General features: G+C 41.5%; 1 protein-coding gene across 1 annotated transcript in view; it reads right to left on the bottom strand.

Annotated features, from left to right (window-relative positions):
* ddhd1b (DDHD domain containing 1b) overlaps positions 1–17,692 on the bottom strand; it is a 38,892-nt gene extending 21,200 nt beyond the window's left edge. Inside the window, exons 1-8 of the mRNA XM_019346233.2 lie at positions 16,740–17,692; positions 14,781–14,957; positions 14,241–14,369; positions 11,740–11,887; positions 11,525–11,634; positions 6,109–6,215; positions 3,372–3,628; positions 2,739–2,814 (exon numbers count right to left, since the gene is read on the bottom strand). Of these exons, the coding sequence (XP_019201778.1) occupies positions 2,739–2,814; positions 3,372–3,628; positions 6,109–6,215; positions 11,525–11,634; positions 11,740–11,887; positions 14,241–14,369; positions 14,781–14,957; positions 16,740–17,454 (1,719 nt within the window). The 5' untranslated portion in view covers positions 17,455–17,692. The remainder of the gene's footprint in view (positions 1–2,738; positions 2,815–3,371; positions 3,629–6,108; positions 6,216–11,524; positions 11,635–11,739; positions 11,888–14,240; positions 14,370–14,780; positions 14,958–16,739) is intronic.
* Positions 17,693–19,113: the final 1,421 nt, after the last annotated feature.

The raw sequence follows: 19,113 nt of genomic DNA, 5'->3' as shown, positions 1-19,113 counted from the left end.
AATTTTAAGTGTGCAAATGGGGATGTTTACTGATATGAATAGGTAAAATAGGTACAAAGGTAAAATGCACTGACTGAGGCTGCAGTTAGCACCTCCTCATTTTCGGTGCAGATTAGCTAGGGTTTGGTGAATTGGTGGGGCAATGAGTGAGGGGCGTGTTCAAGACATTCAAATGAAATTCCAGGCAGCTCAATATAATCCCATGGCTGGCCATATGGGATACGAAAAACTGGGGAAAGAATAATGGCTCGATCCCATTGGCCACATATTTGGGTGCATGTGCACCATTAGTCACATAAATCCAGCTGACATTCCAAAAACACCTTTGTGCCCTTATCATTTATGGAGGTCAAGTTTGAACAAACTGGCATGGATTTCACTGGGCTGTTTCATCAAGCCATTTGCGATAGTTCAGGTGGATTGTGCAATTTGATATTACAAAGCAGAGCCCCATAATATTTCTGCAATAAATGTGGCATGGGAACAGTTTTAGGCCATTTCCCAGGTTGGAATGCTGAAAGAGACTGACAAATTAAGGCACACAGTTCATGTCATGCAACGATGAAAGAAGAACTTTATGAATATGTGTATTAAGGCTATTTTTACGAGTATGTATCATCTGCCTGCGGACGGTCTAATGAAGTGGCTGATTAAGACTCTAAAACTCATGATTTGTTAATTCATTTGTAACAAGGAATGCAAATGGGAATAATGGATGTATCCCCTGTTGTTTGTGGAAGGTTGCCCAGGTCTCCCTAGGATTTTTGTCCCTTTGAACTGCTGTTCAATTGAAAACCTTGCAGGATTTTTTAATTACTTAAAGAAAACTAGGAGGAAAATCCAAACCGTAAAACTTAAACTCAATACATTATGGACCTGAGAGCAAAACCTCACACTTTGGGTTGGTTGAAAACTTGCTCCAGGCCCAAGAACATCAACACCACCTGTACAACACAGGAAAAAAAAAACAGAGAATTTTCAGTGGGGTATAAAGTGCTTGTATTACTCCTTTCTTCCAGCGCTAAATTACTCAACAAGTGGCAAGACCCCTTTGAGATCACGCGATGATTGGGAGATGTTGACTATGGCATGGGGCAAACAGACAGAATTCAGAGCGACACAAATGAACCCCCTCATTCTCCTTGAAGCGTGGAGGGAGGGGGAGTCTATTCTCTGGTGAGCCAGATGAATGACAGAGATGAGATGAGTCCTTTCTAATGACAATTTTTTATTAGCCCAGAAGGCATGTGTTGCCAAGTTGCATCTTCCAGGTTACAATAATTTCAAACAGCATCATGTTAAGACTTCCCAAGGGTGACGGTTTGGTCAAGACTTTATAGATTGCCAGAACACAAACAAAAAGTAGTTCTGAAAGAACTAAAACTAAATCTGGAAATGAAGGTAGTAGGAGTCATGGTGCCTGGTGTAGTCCTATTGCTATTGTCATGAAGAGGGATGGGTCTATAAGGTTCTGTGTTGACTATCCCAAGGTGAATGCTGGTTTACAGTTTGCTGCCTACCTCATGCCCTGGATTGATGAGCTCCTTGAACAGTTGGGCACCGCTCAATTTTTCATGACACTGGATTTAACCAAGGCCTTACTGGCAGATTTCCTTATCTCCAGAGTCCAAGGAAAAAATGCCTTGGTTTGGTGCCCCGGCCTGTTGCATCCCAATACTACAAATGCTGTTTTCTACCAAGATTAAATGATCATCCACAGAAACACCTGAGCATAGCCTGTGCAGTGGGTAAGCACAGTGCTGGAGCCCTTGAAGCAAGCTGGACTTACTCCCAGCCTGAAGAAGTGCGTGATTGGACAGAGGCAGGTGCACAATCTGGGGTTCCCCTTGGGCAGTGGGTGAGTATCCTCTCAAGTGGACACGATGGGATTGGCTTGTTACTATCGGAAGTTCATCCCACATTTCATGGATGTGAATAGTCCATAACTAACCACACCAAGAATGGTGGTCCATCTTGGGTCTGGTGGACCGATTGGTGCCAGATGGCTTTTTATAGGGTGAAAAGAGCCCACTGTGAGAACCCCCTGATCAACACCCCTAACTTCTCTGTCCCTTTTATTTTGCACATTGATGTGTTGAACAGAGGTTTGGGGGCTTATTTTTTCCAGTGGGTGTATGAGGTTGACTCCCAGTGCTTTACATCAGAGAGAAACTTAGTAACTTAGTATAGCATACCAAGTTTGGACCATGCCTCACTGCAGTTGCTCCACTACATAAAGGATGCCAGTGTCCAGATCACTCGATGATATCTGGCTTTGCAGCCTTTTAAATCTGAGGTAGTCTATAGGCCGAGGGTGCAGATGACTGGTTAACTTTCTCTTTCACTAGTGAAGGGGTTAGAGCAAATAACTCCCCGCCCTAAGTTGGGCAGTGGGGGGGGGTTATGGGTTATGGTTTGTGGCTCTGCCGTAGCAGGGAAAGGTAGTGCAGATGACCGAGGGTTCTTGCATCAGTTGCAGAAAGACACATAGGGTGTGTGCGTGTGCAAATTAGTTTTTTTCCCCTATATAGTACATGTTGAGCACAAAAAGCAATAAGGAAGGGGGCAAATACTTTTTGACTGCACTGAGGGACTGGAGGAATGCAGTGGCGGACAAGCTAAAGCAGTGGGAACGAACACTCTCTATCCATGAGAGTATATTCCCAGAAGGTTTTATAATAAAGATCTGTGTGTGCAAATCTGCTCTCTTTAAGGAGAAACTGCTACACCATCTTTACCTTGAATTTCAAGGCGGGCACTGGAACACAAGACGAAGTCTGCAGACCCTGGAATTGATCCTCTAAGTCCCTCAACCTGGACAGGATGACGGATACCATTTATTATGCCAGTGTAAAGCAGTTGACATGACTTTCAGCCGAAAACATTTTAACACATAATGAAAAAACTAAGGCAGATGTGAAAATTGTGACCTGAAAAATGTGTGAAAAATCTGAAACTGAATAAAATAAAACTGTTTCTCCAAGTCAATGACAAAACACTAGTGATATCTCTGTCAGAGATTATCAAACTCTCAAGCTATATTTTATTGAGCATTGATCCTTATAAAAAAATATAAAAATATTCGTTCCCTACATTTTAAGCGGCTTCATTGTGGCCTTCACCAGCCATTCTGCTGGTGAAGGCCACTTAACCAAAGAGTTAACCTTTGTTTTGTATTAATACGTAAGTATTAGACAATTATATTACAAAAGTGATTAAATATTTCTCTATCCCTTCGTATATAATGAAAAAATGTGGAAGAATACCGAGGATCTCTCCTCAAACTCCTTTGTGCCATTAGGTACACTTTTTGCTGAAACAGATGGGGACTTGGACTCCTTACCTGTTTCAGACAAAAGCCAGAAGAGTACCTGAGGCGCGTTAGTCTCAGTTGCTCCTGAAGGTGGTGCTTTTCATCAGTTGGCCAGTGGAGCCGTGTATCCTCTGGGTCTAGGGCTTCTGGATGATGAAAGTGAACTGGATCCCAGCCTGTCATTATGTCAAAGGTGATGACGCAGCCCAGTGAGTGAGACACTATGGACACCTTCCCATTTTTCTCAAAGTCTGGGTTCCGTGAGCAGAAGAGTGAGTACAGACGATTCAGTTCCAGAGTCAATCCCCTGGTAATCTACACAAACAAAACAACAGCATGTATGCACAACACCATGAGATATAAGTTTAATTATGTCAATCGGATTCAAATAGATATGATTATATTTGATGTTTTAGGGTCATTTTGATCGGCCGGTAGACCAGTGCTGCATAGCCAGTCTGGATTACAAAATCTTAACCAGATTTTAAGTGTGACAAAGTTTGGTTTAGCCTAATGGGAGTAATGCTGAGTGCCAGCAGGGAAGAAGTTTATTTAACACACTGATCCAAACTGATCAATTTAGAATCACCAATTAATCCAACATGCATGTCAAGAAGCTGGAGTACCTGGAGGAAAGACACACAACTTGGCACAGAAAGACCAGGCTTCACACCACAAACCACTGCACCAGCTCCCTGCAGCATCATATCATTGGGGGGACAAAGGCTAGCCCTTAGGAACATGGTTTGTAGTAAGAATACTTATTTATTTTTATATTTTTTTTATCATTTATTAGCAAATTGAAATAAAAGGTTAAAATATAAAAGTTTTATCGTTGTCATGTGTTGAGTGCGAGAAAATTGAGGATCCAAATGCAGACATGCAGAGACTTACTAAGGTAAACTAAAAGTAAGATGTTTTATTTGGCCGATTGCAAAAATACATGTGAAACAAAGTGCAAAGGGAAACTGAAAACTATTAACTAAATTATTAAACTATTAAATCTGATATCAATTAAGCATTTGGGAAATCCATTAACTCCCTGCACTAAAGGGAAAATTAACTGGCACATGTAAGTGACACACTCTGTAAGCGAATCATGAGAAAGGTGGTGGATCAGCCTAAAACTACATAGGAGGAGCTTGTTGATGATATGAAGGCAGTCGGGACCACAGTCACGAAGGATTTCTCCATTAAGTACTAAGTCATGTTTTGATTGGGGATCAAATTTATGTTTTTTTGGTTGGCGTAGGATTTTTGGTTGATATCCTGTCTTTTTTCATTAAACGAACCTACCATCAAAATAAGAGACTGTTCATTTCTTTTTAAGTGTAAGTGTAAGTGTAACAGCTTTGACTTAAACTTTAACCTCAATAATGCCCATCACTTGCTACAGTAGCTCATCAGTTGGATCAGGTCACATGGGGCAATCTTTGCTCACCACGTGCATCAGTGAGACTTGCTCATGACAAGTCGCTGGATCACCACCATTCCTTCCTTTTAGAATAGAATAGAATAGCCTTTATTGTCATTGTACAGGGTACAACGAAATTGGAGTGCCACTCCCTTGGTGCAAAAATACAATAATAAATATAAATGTAAAATATAAAAGGTGCAATAAAACAAACAATAGTAAGTACAATATATACAGGATAGCAGCATTAATATAATGACAGTAAGAATAGCAGCATAATAATTGACGGTGACAGTATGGAGTAGCTAAGCAGTTTCAATTGTTTTTGTGCTTATTTACTATGGTGATAGCTCTGGGAAAGAAGCTATCCCTGAATCTGTTTGTCCTGGTTTTATGTGACCTGTACCGTCGGCCTGATGGTAATAGTTCAAACACTTGATTGCTGGGGTGAGAATGGTCCTTGATGATATTGCCAGCTCTGCTGAGGTACCGAGAGTTTGCAATGACCTCCAGGCTGGGCAGAGAGCAGCCAGTGATCTTCTGGGCTGTGTTGATGACCCTCTGCAGTGCTTTCCTGTCCTTTTGACCACTTTTGATTGATACTGACCACTGCAAACTAGGAACACCTCACAAGAGCAGCAGTTTTGGAGATGCCCACTTTCCATTTTCAGCTGTGAGGACAAAATGTTCAATTGCTCACTATTATATCCCACCCACTAACAGGTGCCATGAAGAAGACACAAGAGCAGAAGCATGAACTAAACCTCTTCTGAGAACATGCATTTATATTTGCTTTAAGCCAAAGGGCAATTTGACTGCTACCACTGACAGTGTGTAACTATCTTTGTTCTTTGATATAGATATATATATATATATATATATATATTGTAAAAGTTCAAAGACATTTGATAAGTCAGAGATTTCTGACTGGCAAAAGTACCTTCGCCAAGGTAAGCAGACTGTTGCTGATTATTCTGTAGACTTCTGAATCTTAGCTGAGGAGGCAGAATGGGAAGAGAAAGACCCTCATTTTTACATAGATGAAGTAAAAATCTCAGAAGTGAATTCGCTGCCGAAGACTTTCTAATATGCACTTGATTTATTGATACCTGAATGTGCATTAGGATCAGTGATCACATTCAGGTGCAGAGATGACTGCCAGACTCCCAGGATCCACCAACCTCCAAAAGTGCTTCCCCAGATGCTCTTTCTCTGTAAGTTCTTTCTATCTAACATTTAGAGAACTCCTTGGGGTTAGTGTCTTGCCCAAGGATATTGGAGAAGACAAGGATCGAACAACCAACTTTCTGATTAGTAGGCTGCTCTACCACCTGAGCTACAGCTACCCTGAATGTTGAAATGGTGGGGCTTTTTCACTCACCTCATCTCTGTACAGAGGACTTGTGTAGTACATGATGTCCATGGCACTGCTGTTCAACATGTCTCTTAGACCTCTAACCTTGTCTGGAGTGATGGAGTCCACTGTGTCTGTAGGAAGAATATCCAAATACATAAGACATAGTTGTCAGAAGTTCCCAGAGCAAAATTAATTACTTTTTAATGCTTCTGCATATTTTTGAGTAGACATTATGATTCTGGCTTGCAATGTATAGATATGGCAAAACTCAGTAGTATTGTCCTTCTGTCCAACATGAATATTAGCGAGTAAATCACAACAATGAAACCACTGACAGGTGAAGAGGATAGTACCATCATCAGCAAGTGTCAGGAACATTTTCTTCACTAGTGCTACTGACTTTATCCTCCTTGTTTGGTAGCATTCAACAGTACTACCCCCTTCTCCTCTTTTGGTCCCTTTTGTTTGCTGCATTCATTTCTGTAGTTAAAAGTTGATTTTGTGGGAAAAATAAGTATCAGGAGGAAGTATAAGGATGATAGATGGATAGTTTTTCAGTGTCACTCTGAGAAAGGACGTTTCTAGTTTCAAAGATGTTGTGCAAATGGAAGAAAACAGTCGTACATATTTGTTTAATATGTACATTGAAGAACATATCCTGGTCAAAAAAGGTTCCTCACAGTGTTACTGGAGGCCAAGGTAATGCCATCCAGAGTAAGAATCTGGTTTCATATCCATATTTGTAAGATCTTTAAGGCCAAGTGAATTAACCGCAGTTTTATCTGAATTTAGAAGCAGAAAATTAGAGGTCATCCTTAGATGAATTAGAGATTAGAGGTATTTATATCTTTAAGAAATTCCTGCAGTTTAACTTATTGGTGTGTGTTATCTGGCTAGACAGAGTTGGGTGCCATCTGCATAGCAGTGAAAATGTATGCTATGCCTTCTGATGATACTGCCTAAGGAAGGCATGTATTATGTAAACAGAACTGGTCCTAGCATTGAATCCAGTGGAACTCCATATTTGACCATAGACAGCTCACACAATTTTCACCACAAACTCGTGAGCTGTGCTCTAAAACTTTTTTGTGAAAGACCTATATAAATTCAGCTAAATGCACTTTTTTAGTTCATTTGATCCCTTACAGTAATGTAAGTTGTCTTCATGCAAGAACACTACAGAACGCCATGTTCTGTAATGTTGTCACATAGCTTACAGTCCTCTACTGGAGCCCGAAGCCTGTTTCCATCATAATGACTCTGTCTGTCAGACTCCAACCATAGGCCTACACTTAACATACACTTGTATGACCTATAGTTATATGCTTTTCTGATTGGGTCAACAAGGGGCGTCTGTTCTTTTGGTCAATTACATGCAACTGAACATCATGTCTTAGTACTTGAACTAAAAAAAAAAAAAACACCAGCAAGGAAATGCTATGAAAGCTGATAGATAGATAGATAGATAGATAGATAGATAGATAGATAGATAGATAGATAGATAGATAGATAGATAGATGGATAGATGGATAGATGGATGGATGCTGATTTCCTTTTCTAGCAGGACTTAGTTGCTGCTTACAGTGCCAAAATGGGAAATACCAAATGGTTTGCTGACTATGTTCTTACTGAGGTTGATGGGCAAGGCACCTTGTCCGACCTGAACCTCAGAGAGAATCAAAAACACAGATGAGCTATCAAAGCAATCTGGGCTTAACAGAGCTGATCACCTCTATGCCACGCTGCATCGACGCCATAAAGGATATTTCATGAGCTATAAGGTCATCATGGGCTGTAAGCTAATCATCAAAATAAAAAAAGGAAAAAGCTAAATGCATTTATATTTACATGTGATGAATTTCTTTTCACAATATTGTAATTCTTTATTTAGTTTTTGCACTAGTGATTAAAAATCTTACGATAATAGAAATTCAGTTAAAGATCAGAATACAGAACAAAACACGAGGATGATGGTAGATTTCTTTTCTTAAAAGTAATCCAGCATGCCACTAAATCACTCCCTGTAAAAAAGAATTTGTCACATTTCTCGTTATATTACTTTTGGATTACTCAGTAATATGCCCTGAAGTGCACTCTGACATAATGACCAGTTAACAATATAAACCTGAGCTATAGTCTCCCATGCTGACACAAATCACTATCCTAATCAGGACATACATGTGCTCTTTTTCTTAGTCTTTACATAAAACCACAAAAACAACATCACAAAGCAGCTGAAAACCAGCTCAAAGGAATTCCCTCAGTGATTTTACTTTAGAAATATATACGAACAGAAATGAAGTCTGCAATGCTGCAGGCCTGATTACTCATCACCACTTTTGTTGACTTTTAAGGTTCAGGCTCTGGCTACATCCTGGTTCAGCATATGCTCAGCTTTAACATCACTCTGGATTCTTCTGTAGCTTTATGTCAGCATGCTGTTTGTGTAGACGTATGCAAAGAGCCAGAGTTGTATTGGTTTTGTCCCAGATGCAGTTTGCACTCTACCAGCATACTTTTGCCTTTTTGTGCAATTAAAATAAAAGTAAAGTCCATATTTCCACTCCTCAGAAAAACATTGTTGTAATTTAGTCTGCCTCTGGTGTGGTATCGAGAAATTTTGAAATTCTTTCACTGCATTACCTAATGTGGATATCAGAAGAGTTGTTCAAGAGCCAAGGACCACTTGTGGGGAGCTACAGAAAGACCTGGAATCAGCAGGTACAGTAAGTAATACACTCACCGCCATGGACTGTATGCATGCATCTACTAGGATGATGAAGATAAAACACCAGTGGATGTATGATACTGGAAACAGGAAACTCTCAACTGTTTTCAGAGAAAGAAAATAATGGCTCAGCCAATCACTTGACCTCAATCCAATTTAGAATCTATGGAGAGTACTAACTAAATTGACTTACAGCAGAAGACACCTGACATTCAAAAACACCACATAAAAAACAAACACATCACCTTAAAAAACATAAGCACACAATATGTAGACACTTTGGCTTTCCTTACATCTTAGGGATGATTTTATACCACTGGTATACTGGGCGATCGTGGCTCAAGCGTTGGGAGTTCGCCTTGTAATCGGAAGGTTGCCGGTTCGAGCCCCGGCTTGGACAATCTCGGTCGTTGTGTCCTTGGGCAAGACACTTCACCCGTTACCTACTGGTGGTGGTCAGAGGGCCTGGTGGCGCCAGTGTCCGGCAGCCTCGCCTCTGTCAGTGCGCCCCACTGACAGTGGCTACAACGTAGCTTGCCATCACCAGTATGTGAATGGGTGAATGACTGGATGTGTAAAGCGCTTTGGGGTCCTTAGGGACTAGTAAAGCGCTATATAAATACAGACCATTTACCACACCAACTTGGCAGCCTATGTGTTGCTCATGTTCAGAATTTTGATGGCTTGAGGAAAAAAAGATAATTTGGACGTATTTTCTGTGAACAAAGTGGGACAATAGCGCTGTGCAGATGATAATAGTCCAAGGAAAAGGCAAGTGGATGCCTTACATCACTCACAATATTATTTGCTTTGCTCCATACCCTGTCCCTAAAAATGCTTTCTAAACTTGCAGTTTAGAAATGCAATAGCAATGCAGTTCCAAGCAACTTACTAGCTACTATTACTGTCTTTCTAGTCGCCTTTTTCTGTGCCTCAGAGACATTTTCCAAACCAACAAATAATACAAGAACTAAACACACTTTTGATAAAAGCCCAACAAAACATATGAAGCATTTTAGTTATGTTTTATGGTCAAGCATAACGCCAAGACATTTGTATTCAGTCACACACTGGATCAGCTCTCCAATTATGAATTTAGGCTGGGATAATGGATTCCTCCTAAAATCTACTGGCATTTGGTCTTTGTGGTGTTGAGGACAAGATTTGCCCTCTCACACCATTTAATAAAATATTCAAGAACTGGCCCATCCTCCCCATCATACACGAGGCTCTCTAAAGCTGTATCGTCTGCATAATTAATAAAAAGTCTGTTTTGAAAAGTGCTATTACAAGACTTGGTATACAGAATAAACAACAATGGAGATAAAGCCCTGAGGGGAACCTGTTGAAATGGTCAGCTTGTCAGAAAGTTGAGTTCCCATTCTGACCAGCTGTGTTCTACTCCAAAGAAAATCAATAAGCAAAAATTCTTTTTCCAATTTATCTGCTAAAATAATCAGTAAGATTGTGTTAAAAGCAGAGGAAAAGTCCACAAATAAAATCTTGGCATGAGTCTTTTCTTTTTCCAGATGAGCATGTAGTAAGCAGCAAAATTAATACAGCATCTTCCACCCCTCTCTAGGGTTGATAAGAAAATTGCAGGATGTCTACAAGACCTTGAGTTTTCGGTACCATGTACCTTTTCACCACATGTTCAAAACATTTTATGACCAGAGATGTGGGTGCAACTGATCTGAAGTCTTTTGGACCCAAAGGTCTAGGGGACTTTGGAACAGGAACAATTACTGACACTTTCCAGATATTTGGTATTGTATGACTGTTAAAAGAAAATCAAAAAAAAAATTGAAAAATAGTTTTCAAATACTTCAGATATTTTTAAATATTTTTCAAATACTCCCACAGACATTGTCAGGACCTGAACTTTTTGGGGGTTTACAGCCTCCGAAAACCTGCAATACTTTTGATTCTGTAATAAAGTCCAAGGGAGGAGTTGGTGAGGAGGGCAACTCAACAGGACAGTAATTTCTGCTGCCTCTATCAAAGCAGCAGAAAAGGGTGTTTAGCTGATTGGCCATCTCCAGACCCTCACTAACCTGCAGGTTGAGGGAAGCCTTACCCCTACCTTGATGTGGGACATTTATCATGGTTTTGATACTCTGCCACACTTCTCTGGAATTACTAGATGTCACAGCACCCTTTAACTTTTGATCGTACTTTTAATTTGTCTCTGGAGGTCACTTCTGGCTATGTCATCATAGTCTTTAAAAGTGTTTTTCTTAATTTGCATAACCTTTACAAGTTTTGGATGGGACCACTAAATTCACACAGAAATTTATATAATCAGTCACCTTTTTGGTACAGTCATTAATGTTAGCACTTTCAAATACTTAGACATCTATGGTTGATTTCTTTGCATGTGTGGATTGGATGGGTTGTTACCGTCATCTAGTGAGAATTTTATGTCATTAGCACCTCTAGAAATATAAATATATTTTATTTAGAAAAACTGTGATGTGTTCAATGCTTATTTACCCACTGTATATGTTCAGCATTTGATATAGAAAAAAAAAGCTGAACAAAAATAAGATTTACTAAATACTAATGCAAATTTTGATCCTGTTTTAGAAGATGAAACTCTGTGTCAGTTTAATGTAAAGTGGTGTAAGCAGGCTTTTCACACGTGTCGTAGCAGAAAAAAAACTGCATAATAAGCTTGCGAGCAATCCAAAACGAAAGTGTTGTAAAACATACCTCCATCGAGACACAGTTTGGACCTCCACTCCACAGGAAGGAACTCTACATGCTCTGTGGTGCGATCTGAGAAGTGTTTCTCCTCCATCTTTCTGGCAGCATCTCTCATCCTATCCAGCAATTAAAAATAAATAAATTAAAAACTGTTACCTCCAAAATTACTCTAACTTTAATTTTTTATCTGTTCTTGCAATGGAAACACCATAATTTCTCACATGCTGGTGTTCCTGATAATGCGACCCTGGTCCATCTTCTGGCCAATCCCATGCACCACAAATACAATGTGTGTGGTTTCAGGTGGGGTGTCTTCAGGTGCAGCCTCTTCCACGTACCCTCGATGGAGACGTGTCCCACTGCTAGAGGCTGAGGACGTGAGAGACAGGTACAGGGCTGTGAAAAAAGTATTTTCTCTCTTCCTGGTTTTTTTAGTCCATCCAGCCATTCATCCATTTTCTTCTGCTTATCCGAGGCCATGTCGCGGGGGAAGCGTTTGAATGCCTTCTTCACATGTATACGGGTTAGTCAAACTCCCATGCAACCTCAAATATCCTCAAGAGGATAAGGAGCTAGTCCAGTGTTACGTGACCAGGACGAAAACTGCATTGTCCCTCCTGTATCCGAACTTTGACTAATGGATGGACCCTACTTTCCAGCACCCCCCTATAGTTGGAGCATCACCTTGGTCTGCCAATACAAAGGTACCACTTGAGATCTCCACATGACATTGTAGAGGCGTTTCAACCAAGACAACCTTACAACATCCAGAGCCTTCAGGAACTCAGGGTGAACCTCATCCGGTGGGCTCTGCCACCAAGGAGCTCGGTAGCCTCACTCCCAGTGATGAATGAGTCATGCCCCTCATCTGCTTCCTCTATGGAAGACCTTCCAGTGTGATTAAGCAGGTCCTCAAAGTATTCCTTCCACTGCCTAACAATATCCTCGGTTGAAGTCACCACACCACCCCCACTATTCACCGTGTGGGTAGAGCACTGTTTACCCCTCCTGAGTCACATGACGGTTTGCCAGAACCACTTCAAGTCAGTCCAAAAGTCTTTTTTCATGGCCTTACTAAACTCCTCCCACACCCGAGTTTTTGCTTTAGCCACTGTCTCAGCCACATTCCACTTGTCCAGCTGGGACCCATCGGCTGTCTCCAAAGTCCCACAGGCTAACCAAGCCGAGTAGAATTCCTTCAGCTTGATGGTTCAGGGGATTACCACCACAACAGGCACCAATCACCTTGCAGCCACAGCTCAGTGCAGCAGCCTCACCAATGGAAGTGCCGAACATGGTCCATTCTGACTCAATGTCTCCAGTCTCTCTCGGAATGCTGTCGAAGCTCTGTCAAAGGTGGTTGCTGAAAATCTCACAGACAGGGGGCCTCTGCTAGGCACTATACATTTAGGTGCACTCGGTCTGTCTACCATCCTCTCCCACCACCTGATCCAACTCACCACCAGGTGGTGATCCCTCTCTTCACTCAAATGTCCAGAGCATATAGCTGCAGATCTGATGATATGATTACAAAGTCGATCATTGACCTGCAGCCTAGGGTGTCCTGGTGCCATGTGCACTTATGGACCCCCTTATGTTCAAAGATGGTGGTTGTTATGTACAAACTTTGGTTTGTCCAGGAACAGAACACCGCTCAGGTTCAAATCAGGATGGCCGTTCCTCCAAGTCACGCTCTTACAGGTCTCACTGCCATTGCCCACATCAGCGTTGAAGTCTCCCAGTAGCACAACAGAGTCCTTAGGTGGAGCACCCTTAAGAACCCCACCCAGGAACTCCAAAAGGCCAGGTATTCTGAACTGTTGTTTGGCACATAAGCACAAATAACAGTCTTCATCCGTTCCCTGACACAAAGGCACAGAGAACAAACACTTGCACCCACAAGGGAAAAATCCAACATACAGGCAGCAAGCCAATGAGATACCAAGATACCCACCCCAGCCCACTCGCTCTCACCAAGGGCAACTCTAAACAGGGGCAGAGTCCAGTCCCTCTCAGAGAGACTAGTTCCAAAGCCCAAATGATTCAATTGAGGTGAGCCCGATTATATCTAGCCAGTTGCTCTCAACCTCATACACTAGCTCAGGCTCATTCCACCAGACAGGTGACATTCCATGATAACCAGCCTCGGTAGCCAGGATTGTTTTAGTTTGCTGCACAAATGTTTTAGAACATAAAACAAATTCTAAAATATAACCTGAGTAAATAAAAAATCAGCTCAATATCACAAGCAACACACAGGTCTGGTTACTGCCAGATATACTTAATTGCTTAAATATCGCTTACCTAATCATTTAAATCACTTAAATAGAATCTCTCTGACAAAGTGAACTAGGCAAAAAAAAAAACATTTTGAATATCAAAACAGCTAAAGAAACAGCTAAGAAACAAAGTAACTGACATCTATTAGTCTGAGAAGGGTACCAGTAAGTCCACCTCTGAATGGCTGAAAAAAACAAACCAAAATTAAGGCTTTGGAGTGGCCTAATCAAAATCCAGACTTTTTTGTTGAAATTTTGTTTAGCCCAGTTTTCATGACATATTTCAGCTCAGAAGGACACTAAAACATTCCAACAACCCCATCTCTCGCCCAGTGGCAGCTTGGATAGGCTCCAGGGTCAGATGACCCTGAAATGGATAAGCAGAAGAGGATGGATGGATGGAATTCTTGGAATAGACAGAAAGTACTAATCATCCTATATACCTTTAGAGAAGCCCAGTTTCTGAGTGACAGTACGTGCAATCTTCGAGGTGGTGGCATCGCTGTACAGATACACCTCATCCACACTGTGCCAGTCCACATGACTCCTGTTCAGCTTCAGACTGTGGATAGCTGTGAGAATTTACACTGTAATTAAGAGCTACTGACATAATTCATGCAGAATAATTAATTCACCAGCTCCCATGAAAGTATGCAGAATTGGAGTTAATGTGATGACTGCATTTTAAAATTTGTTTCTCTTTGTTGATTATGAAAATATTTGACTTGTTATGTATTCTTATTCCCATGGACAGATATAAATGCTGTGACAACAGAATTTCCCAAACCTGGATTTTAGATTTTAGAATCAATAAATACCCATGCATTATAGCATCACTTGACTTGTTTTGTGAACTTGCTGTAAAAGACACAATTCTGGCCAACAGAGACACACACCTAAAGACATGGTTGCAAACACTCATCTTCTTTGCCTGACACACAATGGCATCTCTCTGTCTTTCCTGTCTGTTTTAAATTCCCTACCGTCCTTGCTGTCCACTGTGGTGGTCACTGCCTCAATCTCATAGGTGTCCCTCATCTGTTGCCCCCGGAAGCATAAAAGGTGTTCCTGCTCAATCAGATCACTCTCATCCTCCTCCAGTGGAAGCCAAGTTCCATCAATGAACCACTGGCCCCTCATCACAGGAATTCGGTCTTGCTCTGTGGAACGACATGTGATGTTTATAAAAAAAAAAAAAAATTGTAATCTAAGACAGAATGTTGGATCCCAGTAACAGAGGAACTAATTTTGAAAACATCAAACACAAAATTTAAAATTAATCATATCTCTCAGTGTGTGTGTGTCTAATCTAAGAAATACTAAGCAAATGTGTAATTATAGGTTCAATTTAGAATTGACCCAGATTAGTTCATTAATATATTAATATATACACTATCAGTCAAAAGTTTTAGAACATCCCTACAGAGAAATTGCAAAGAAAGTCAAGATGTAAGTGAGTGTAGTTTCCTTCACCATCAAAAGGCACTCAGAAACTGGGACAAACGCTGACAGGAAGAGGTCTGGCAGACCTAAAGCCACAACTGAATCAGAGCACAAGTTTCTGAGAGTTAACAGCTTGTGTGATAGGCGGCTCACAGGACAACAGCTTCAAGCACAGCTTAATAGTGGTCATAGTCAGCAAGTATCAGTTTCAACTGTGAAGAGAAGACTTCGAGCTGCAGGTTTGACAGGACGTGTTGCAGCAAGAAAGCCATTGCTAAGAAGTCAGAATAAGACAAAGAGGCTTGCCTGGGCCATGAAACACCATCACTGGACTACTGAAGACTGGAAGAAGGTATTATGGTCTGATGTGGAAGAGGAAGTGTGATGGTCTGGGGCTGTTTTGCTGGATCCAGACTGGTGGCTTGTACAGAATAAGAGGTACCCTGAACCAACACGGCTACCACAGCATTCTGCAGCACCATGTAATATCCTCTGGTATGTGTCTAGTTGGTCAGGGGTTCATCCCACAGCAAGATAAAACATATAAAACACATAAACAAGTCCAAGACCAGACAAGACCAGGCCAGACCTACCTCAGAAAAAAGAACAAAATAGTAAGCTTGAAAACATGGAGTGGCGAGCACAGTCTCCAGACCTAAACCCCATCGAGCTGGTTTGGGATGAACTGGACAGGAGACTGAAAGCAAAGCAACCTACAAGTGCCACACATTTATGGCAACTTGTGCAACAGATATGGGAACTTTGTGAAGAATATTTGATGTCTATTGTAGAAAGAATGTCACGGGTGTGTTCAGCTATTACATCTGCCAAAGGGGACTACATTGATGAGTCAGAAGTTTAGAATAAATGTTGGTCTAAAAATTAATTCCATGGTTTCTTTTTTACCTCTAATTGCTTACTTGTACTATGCTTTCATTTCAGAGTGTAAGGAGACAATAAAGTGCATAATTTTCAATTAAAAACTGGAAAAAATGCAGTGTTCCAAACCTTTTGATCAGTAGTGTGTACATATGTATTCCTGTTCTCTGCTCTACATCCCTGTAAAGTATTGTTATTGTGTTGGACAAAATCTTGAGAAGTCTCCTTCTAATATGAAACAACTGTATTATTGTCTCGTTTCAAAGAGCATGTCCAAAGACATGCTTGTTAAGTGAATTGGTAGTTGGAACGTGGCCACGGATGTGAGGTAGATAAAGTACTTAATGTGTACAGAATAAAGCGCTGTGTGAATGCATGGCTCAGTGTGGCTTTTGGTCTAAAGCACTTTGGGTGGTCAGTAAGACCATGACGATGTCAGTAACAGAGGATGTTTTTACAGCAGCCTATTAGCGCAGTCCTCAGAGCTCAGTCTAACAGTACAGAGGTGACAGAGTTAGCAGCAGCAGAGGTTTAATTTTCTTAGAAGTGGCCAAAGATACTGACAGCAGAACACGTGCTAACATTCCTAACAACAGCTATGTCATTACTGAGATGCTCACGGTTCCAATAAACAGGGTAGCATTCCTTTTCTTTGATATCCACTTCATAAAGGCCCCCTCTGACACACACTGCCTCCACGCTGGTGCCGCCGTTGTGGACCGGCTCTGTGATTTGCTCTGACACTGAGAGCTGTTGCACCGCCGGTTCCGCCCTGAAACTTGCACTGTCCACGGCCGAGCTTTCCGGCTGCAGCTCAGAGGACCCGGCTGTCTCCTTTTCGTCGGCTTCATTGGGATCCACGGCCTTATCCTGGTTCTGGTCAACGAGCCGCCGGTAGATGATCTCGATTTTTAAAGAATCGTGTCCGACGAAAGGCTTCCACGTCCGTTTGTCCTCTTTGTAAAACCAGCGGACCTCCTCTGGCCCCAGCTCTGTGACGATGTCACCGCGGTGCCGGGAGCTGTTGGACCGGATGCGCTTTTTGGTTGTAAGGTTGCCATCGCTTTCCGTGTAGTTTGGCTCGAAATCCAGATAGGATGAGGCAGAATATTCAACCCGATCCAGGCCCAACATCATCCCATCCAAGGGCAGACGCGTGTCCAGTAAGCTGGACTGTGCCGACTCCTGGTCCCCATCACCGATGCTGTCCGCTATCGCGCTGTCGTCAAAACCGGACACAAACACATCGTTTGCCATGTCCCACTCACTGCTGCTCACAGAGTTATTCTCGGAGCTCTGCTGCCGAATAGTCGCTCTTTCCTTTATACTGCTCATTTTTTAGAGTCCACAGGAAAACTCACAATGATGTCCTCCCACCAGACCACTGGACCAGATTAACCGTTTACTTTTCTGCACCTACTCACTGTCTTTCTTGCCATTATTGCTGCACATTAAAGCTGAATACAGTAAAGATAAATCCCTGCTTTGCTGACCACATTTCCACCCCCCTTTCTATGATAATGGCTGGAAAAAACACAATAAGCTATGATGGGATTCGCAGTCGCTCCCTAGCGTCAGGTAAAATAGGAAAAGTGCAACTTCCTGTTCAAACGTTCAAAATAAACACATTTTTCACAATAAGACGAAGATTGTAAACACAAATAACGCGTGCGCGCAGGACGCACACAACGCGCGTGGGTCCTGCGCACTGTAAACTTACACATCCAGCTACAGACCTTTAATTTGAAGATCAGTCTGTTTTTTTCTCTTTGTTTGACTCGTTTATTTGAAATCAGGTCAAACGGTCTGACGTTTCATCTTATACCGTTTAGAATTTCGCTAAATTGACTATTAATCTGTCATCGTGTCAAAATTAAATTCCAAAATACAAATGTCTGTAATAACAGGAATCCCACGGTGCATCCAGTTCAATTCAGTTTTATTTATACAGCGCCAAATCACAACAACAGTCGCCTCAAGGATCGCTCGACCAACCAGAAAGTATTTCCAAATTTTGTCATGTTACAGCCTTATGGGCTAATGACAAAGTGAAAAACGTTTGCTTGAAGACCTCTATCATCCATAAATGGAAGAAGTCTGAGACCACAAGGACTCTTCCTAGAGTTGGCCAAGCTGACCTATTTGTTAACAGTGCTCACAACAATTTTTTTTTTTTGAGTATGCAAATATCTCATAAACAGAGAAGCCATGTGAGATAAATGGAACCCAAACTCCAGACTCAAACAGAGTCAAACATCATGCCCACGTCACACACAATATTACATCCATGAGGAAAGTTTATCAGCTGAACCAGCACAAGACATGCTGCCTCAGATTCAGGGGCAATTCAGGATCAAATCTTTAGGTGGCTCAGCCCCTGTTCATAATGTCATGCATAAAGTCCTGAAATTAATATTAATGGAATATTCTGCTTTCACACTAGGTAAACAAACAAACAAACAAACAAACAAACAAACAAACAAAAACCCTCAGTTATTAATGGATGCTTACACAGCTACAATATTCATTTACAACAGTGTCATCTTTGCTATGTCCACCTCCACACTGTCACAGAGCTTTGCACTGGTGCAGATAGACAAGCAGACAGCTCCTCCCCTCAGTAACAGGTTTGTAACACTGAACAGTACTTTCAGAGGAATTTAAAGAGGTCAGTAAAGGCGCTTTTCAACAGCTTTGGAATATTAAACTGTTTTCATGAACATGGGTGTAAACCTGGCTGGAACACACATTAAGATTAGCCCTTTAACTATTAGCAGTTAGTCGCCTGTTATCATTAACGCAGTTGCAAGTAGACTTCAGGTTACAGATGGAATATTAAGCTGTTTAGATGTGCTGTGCACAGCAGCAGGGGAAGCTGAGAGTTTCGAGAAGTAATCTGAGCAAGCAAAGAATGAAATTTGGACCAAAGCTGTGGAACTGAAAGGGTTTCCACCCTAAAGACCTGAGCTGAAGATGTAAAGCTGCAGACTGAAG

This window comes from Oreochromis niloticus, linkage group LG15 (assembly GCF_001858045.2).
Source record: "Oreochromis niloticus isolate F11D_XX linkage group LG15, O_niloticus_UMD_NMBU, whole genome shotgun sequence".
In the NCBI taxonomy this organism is placed as follows: domain Eukaryota; kingdom Metazoa; phylum Chordata; class Actinopteri; order Cichliformes; family Cichlidae; genus Oreochromis; species Oreochromis niloticus.
The sequence above is the reverse complement of the archived record's forward strand: the minus strand, read 5'-3'. Positions and strand labels throughout refer to the sequence as shown.